Genomic DNA, 5,957 nt, shown 5'->3' on the forward strand with positions numbered 1-5,957 from the left:
GGTGCTTGAGGCGAGGTTTTTTGGGCGGAAGGGAGAAGCCGGCGGGTGTTTTGGAGGGGAAGAGCGGGGTGGGGGGGGTTTGGGGGGTGTAGAGAGCAATTTAGGTGAGGGGGTGGGGAGGGTGGGGGGTAATTTAGGAATTTTTAATTTTTTAGGGGTGTCCTTAGCAAATGGGGGGGGGGGGGGGGGGGGGTGTAGAGAGTATTTAATTTTTTTTTAATTTTTGGGGGGTGTCCTGAGCAATAGGGGGGGTGTATATAGAACCACCCGACAAAGCAGAGGGAAGCCCATCATTGTTATTACCATTCTACCCATCTGTGGCAAATCCCTTGGGATGGTGGCCCTGCCCCATTCACCATCCACTAGTTGGAATTTGGAAGTGGGAAGGAAATAGCAAAACCCTTCCCCTTCTTCTCAAAACCTCTGGCCCCATTTTCCCAAAACCCTCTCCTTCCTCCTCCAACCAACCCTTTCAATCCCCCTTCACCCCTTTACTCTCTTCTCATCTCCCCAACACCTCCACCCCCCCCTACCTTCCTCAGACCCAGCATTAAATACTCCAAACACCACCAAAACCCCTTCCCCTTACCTTTAAACTGCAAAGAAAACTAGAAACAAGAGAAAATCCCTCATCCTTTCCTTCTTGTTAAAACCACCCCGTAAGATATGGCTTCTACCTCTGGAGCCTCCTCTCACACCCATCTCCTCCTCCTCCTCCTCCTCCTCCTGCTGCTCCTCTCTATGTCTTCCATGTCCACCAAAGTAGCCATGCCTCCTGTGGGTTCTTCCTTCTCTTCACCTCTGGCTGTTCTTTTACTCACAATCTCTCCAAATTGATCACCTGTTCTTCTTCATTCTGTTTCTAATGGGAATGGGAATGTTGGATTCTTGTAGGGGGCAGCGAACGAGCGGATGCTGGTGATGAAGCCTGTGTCGGGGATGCAATCGGTGCTGCTCGATGGACCGCCACGGCGGCGGCTGAATAGCTTCCGGATATGTGCCCTCTGCACTTGCTGTGGGGGCTCCAGGGGCCTCTGCCTGCCTTCGCCTTGCTGCTATGCCATCAACTGCAACATTCCCAACAGGCCTTTCGGCTTCTGCTCCTTCACTCCCCAGACTTGTAACTGCTTTGGATGCCATCTCTAAGCCTCCATGCCCTCCTCCTAAATTATATTATCTATCTGCTCTTTTTAGTCATTAGTCATTGCGTTGGAAGTCTCAATTGTGAAGAAAAGATATCTGTTTTAATCTCTCTGTTTATTGGTATTGGTTTTATTATATGTGAATGTGCTGCACTGCATAGGGTTTTGTTTACAAGATTTATAGTAAGTGGACCTTTTTATATTGGTCTGCAAATTATATTGCATTAATCACCCTTCTAAATTTTGGATTAGGGGTTTGTGTTGAACATAGTCTTCTTATCCAAAATGTGATCATAATAAAAAGTTAATGCACTGCATAGGGTTTTGTTTACAAGATTTATAGTAAATGGACCTTTTTATATTGGTCTGCAAATTATATTACATTAATTACCCTTCTAAATATTGGATTAGGGGTTTGGTGTTCAACATATAGTGTTCTTATCCAAAATGTGATCATGATAAAAAGTTAATGCACTGCATAGGGTTTTGTTTACGAGATTTATAGTAAATGGACCTTTTTATATTGGTCTGCAAATTATATTACATTAATCACCCTTCTAAATATTGGATTAGGGGTTTGGTGTTCAACATATAGTGTTCTTATCCAAAATGTGATCATGATAAAAAGTTAATGCACTGCATAGGGTTTTGTTTACGAGATTTATAGTAAATGGACCTTTTTATATTGGTCTGCAAATTATATTACATTAATCACCCTTCTAAATATTGGATTAGGGGTTTGGTGCTGAACATATAGTGTTCTTATCCAAAATGTGATCATAATAAAAAGTTAATGCACTGCATAGGGTTTTGTTTACGAGATTTATAGTAAATGGACCTTTTTATATTGGTCTGCAAATTATATTGCATTAATCACCCTTCTACATTTTGGATTAGGGGTTTGGTGTTAACATATAGTGTTCTTATCCAAAATGTGATCATAATAAAAAGTTAATAATAATACAGATTGTGTTGGCGAGTGCACAGCGCTGAATGGGTAGTAAGGAAAAGGGTGTTGCAAGTTGTCAATGTGCAATGGTACATCTTCTGGCCAACAAAAAATGCTAAGGTGGGTGGCAGTTGGGTAGAGGCATTAAAACTTGCTATAATGTGGTAGGATTGTATTGTGTGGTTCTTGTGAGTATTTATGTGACTATTTACTAAGGTGGGCTATTAATGTGATAATTTGTTTACCTTTCTTCTCTGGGTGTGATGTACTTGTGATGATGTCACTGCATAAAATAATTTGATAGAAGGTGATAGCAGGTCTTATGTTAAAAGGTTCTTCATGTTTTCTCAAATCTGATCCAGGGGCCATTTGTAAATGAGTGAATGTTGGAGGAAACTCAAAACATCATTGAGATTTTTTCTGTCTTCTATGTCAGGGTCAATGAAGAAAATGTTTCTCTTATTGAATCTTCTCTGCAAATATATCTTTACAAAGTAGGTTTTCCTGCAGCTTTCTTCATTAGGAAAGGGATAGAAGATATTTTATGAGAACTATTCAGGAAATTGCTATATTTTAATTTTTAAGATCAAATGGTTGAAGTTGCTGCTGTCCCCATGCATGTGAACTATCTTGAACATGGTTGGCCTGATTACCCCACAACCTTTATTGCAGTTTGTTGCTGCTTTGCATGTCATGGAAGTTTTTTTTTTCTTTTTTTTGGGTGTTGGGCTGGGGGGGTGGGGGGTTAGGAATCTCATTGACTACCATGTGCACTGTGCACAAGAGCCAAGATTATGTGGTGGCTGTACACATTATAATGAGGATACAGTAGAACTCTTTTCAGGCAATTGTGGTCGGATGCTGCTCCTTCCAAGAGCTTGTAACATCATTGCGCTCAGACAAATGGATTTGCACAAGCTTGTCTTTGCAGGTCCTTATTCTGTAGCTCTGCCATTTTCTTGATGAGTCCACAACCTATTCATACTTCTATCATTTGGGGTGCTGGGAATAGGAGGGAAATGTTCTAACATGAGTACAAATTTACTCATAGCTTTCCTGTCAGTCACTCAGAGCTTTGCATGCCTTGCTGAAGAATTTTGCATCTGATGTCCTTGGTCATGGTCACGAAAAATGGGGGAAGATAAGTACACTTTAAGATGCCTAGAGAATATTTGATGTCCAACATCATGAAGCACCAATGCGGGCACATTCCATTGAGCTCAATGAGGGATCTTTCTTGCAGATGTGTCTAGTTATTTCTAGGAAACACATTTCGAGATCATGTTAGTTTGGTTTCCAGAACTTAATGTTGCTCTGGAAAATGTTTGAGGACAATGGAGAGAAGGATGGCCCTTGATGCAGCGGGAGGACTGGAGATTTGCAAATGATTTTATTGATCTATAGAGTATTCCAACTTTACTTTTTGTTTTCTTAATCCAGTCATGATATTTAGATGCTCTTTGTCAGTTGTTTTTCTTTGTGTGCATCTCTCATGAAAGTTTAATCTTAGAGTACCAACTTAGTTTGTGTGTTCCACTCTGCTTTCAATCTCTTTGGGCCTGTAAACAAGAAAATGTCTTCTAGACAAGATACTCTTCTCTCTGGTCGTAGTGTTTCCTTTTTGTTAAGAAAGAAATATTAAAAGTGCCTTGAACAATTTATCTTGTCATCTCTAACCTTTTTATTCGAATCATTTAGGTCCAGAATCAACTCCAATTAAACACCAGAAAGTCATAACAATGCAGAAACAACAACAATATCCATTTCCTAATTCTTTAGAGAGAATTCCAATTGATCATGCTTGAATTATTCATGAAAAGGTTTGAATCTGGGAAAGCATATGAGAATTTATCAGAAGTTCAGAAAAAAATTTAAACAACCTTTTTTATTTTCTCGAGGAAATAGAAAGAACTTAGATAACTCAAAATTACAAAGAAAATGTATGGGGAGAATCTGAAATTATTGGTGTTTGTTTTCCTTTCATGTAAGAAAAACACATACAGAGATGATGAAGAAAAAAATGGTAGCATCTAGCATTTGCAACCCACATGGTTTTATCAAAGGGAACAGAGCATTTGATGGTGATATGATCCTGCCAATCAGATTTTTTTATCAATAGCTGGTCCAGATCGGTTCCATCATAATCCATTTCATCTTCATTATCAGCAGCAAAACTCAAGCAACTCATTGGTGCATTCCTCCATTCCCTCGGCGAAAACAGTGAGTGGCTTGGAAGAATATCCAATAACATTCAGAGTTGAGACCATTCAATCTGGACATCACAGTGAGAGAATCATCTTCTAGCCAAGTAAGGGGCACATAGAACCTACTCTTTAGCAATAGCATCCCCCTCTCAGGCTGCTAACAGTTCTGCACAGGGAACAGTGAATGGTTGGAGCTCTCTGCAGCTGGTACACAAAATATGATCATCTTCATTTTCTAGTCTTAGGATGAAGCTTGCACTGATGGATGGCTTACCTCTGGTACTACACTGTCAAAGTTGGGTTTGACTGCGCCAATTATGGGGTTCTGCAAATAGACAAGTGCTTGTGTGGAAGAAACAGGATTTTGTTTAGCTTCTTTTGCTTGCACTGTGAAACTTTGCAGGCCAAATAAGCAGTTGGCTTAAGGTTGAGTGTATGAAAACCTTATTTTTCTTGAAAATTTTACTTTTTTATTTGTTTGTTTCACTAGATTTGAAAAGGCTTATAACTAGTTTTCTGTTAAAAAAATTTATTCCCACAAACAAATCCTCTTTTTCTTTTGCGTTGATTACTTTGCCACCAAAGTATCTAAGAGTTCAGATCTTCTGCGGTGTATATTTTGCATCGTAAATGGTTGTACAATTCTAGATTGTCACCATGCCATCCATCTCAAAGGCGGACAATTGTTTCTAATTATGGAACAGAGACAGTTGTGTTGGAATCGTGGGAATGTGCGGTAGCCTTTTATCGATACATCTCTTTGTTGCGCTAGAGGATCATGACATGAATACCAAATGTATATTAGACCATCCACATGGGTAATTTTTATTTTCATTTTTTTTTTTTTTTTTTGCAGGCCATCAACAGCAACCATATCGCAATATGCAGAAAAGCTAACATAGTTTTTATGGATCTAATTTTCCTCTTTGGGAATACGAGTTCATCCTTTCGAGTTAATCTCGTTGCACGTAGATTTTCAGTTTCAGTATTTCAAACTTGGAACCCATGGTTATAGACCAGAATACTTTCACCCAAACAATGCTGGTAACTTCCAAAAGTTCTACAAGCATTTCCGATGGATTAAAAGCCCATGGTAGCTGCATTCAAAACTGAGCTGGTCATCCACATCTCTTGTTCAAAGGCACATTTGACCAAAATATGGTCAATATTTTTCAGCCTATACTCACATTTGTCACGGCCTGCACCTTAAAGAAACAGCAGGCCTCTGTTCATCAACAATGACCTGCAGTGGAGTCCCTGGGGACACTAACCTCAACCACAAAACTGCTTCCAGTGGTCATAATGAGACTCAATAATGGAGCATTACCCTAGGCTGCTCTTCCAAAAAAATAGTGCTATGGGGCCCAAATATGTTACCAAAAGTATCTCCTCGTAATTGGCATTCCATGCGTCAAGAAAGCACTGATGCAATTCGCAATGTTTCCCGAATAATATTAAGCGCCAATTCCCTTATCATCACATGAAAAGACAGCTTTACAAAGAGAACTTTGGTAATTGATTTGCATGAACAAAAACCATGTAGGGCAGCTACAATAGAATATCATGTTTTCTCTAACACCCATAGCAAAGAAAAAACCAAAAAGTTAAACTCCGGCTACTAACGAAGTCCGTCAATCTTGTAACTTAAAAAAAAAAATGTAA

General features: G+C 39.5%; 1 protein-coding gene across 5 annotated transcripts; it reads left to right on the plus strand.

Annotated features, from left to right (window-relative positions):
* Window positions 1–338: 338 nt before the first annotated feature.
* On the plus strand, window positions 339–4,781 carry LOC103723236. 5 transcript variants are annotated; one of them, XR_005507504.1, is made up of 4 exons: window positions 339–777; window positions 895–1,120; window positions 4,261–4,399; window positions 4,477–4,781. XR_005507504.1 is itself a non-coding variant. In XM_039117250.1 (4 exons), exons 1-3 carry the CDS (start codon window positions 667–669, stop codon window positions 4,350–4,352), a joined length of 432 nt encoding a protein of 143 aa, XP_038973178.1. In that variant the 5' UTR covers window positions 343–666; the 3' UTR covers window positions 4,353–4,399; window positions 4,470–4,781. The 5 variants fall into 5 exon arrangements, 4 of the variants coding, with proteins under 4 accessions (XP_038973178.1, XP_038973179.1, XP_017702168.2 ...); XM_039117250.1 differs by having other exon boundaries at window positions 343–777; window positions 4,258–4,399; window positions 4,470–4,781; XM_039117251.1 differs by having other exon boundaries at window positions 343–777; window positions 4,258–4,399.
* The last annotated feature ends 1,176 nt before the right edge of the window (window positions 4,782–5,957 follow it).

Source organism: Phoenix dactylifera, unplaced genomic scaffold, assembly GCF_009389715.1.
Source record: "Phoenix dactylifera cultivar Barhee BC4 unplaced genomic scaffold, palm_55x_up_171113_PBpolish2nd_filt_p 000194F, whole genome shotgun sequence".
Lineage (NCBI taxonomy): Eukaryota > Viridiplantae > Streptophyta > Magnoliopsida > Arecales > Arecaceae > Phoenix > Phoenix dactylifera.

Bases quoted from the DNA above. Each gene is read 5' to 3' on its own strand.
- LOC103723236 (XM_017846679.3), top strand. From the start codon at position 667: ATGGCTTCTACCTCTGGAGCCTCCTCTCACACCCATCTCCTCCTCCTC. The intron at 778-894 runs GTGGGTTCTTCC...GGATTCTTGTAG, and splicing joins CCAAAGTAGCCATGCCTCCT to GGGGCAGCGAACGAGCGGAT. The intron at 1,121-4,257 runs GTAACTGCTTTG...CTTCATTATCAG, and splicing joins CTCCTTCACTCCCCAGACTT to CAGCAAAACTCAAGCAACTC.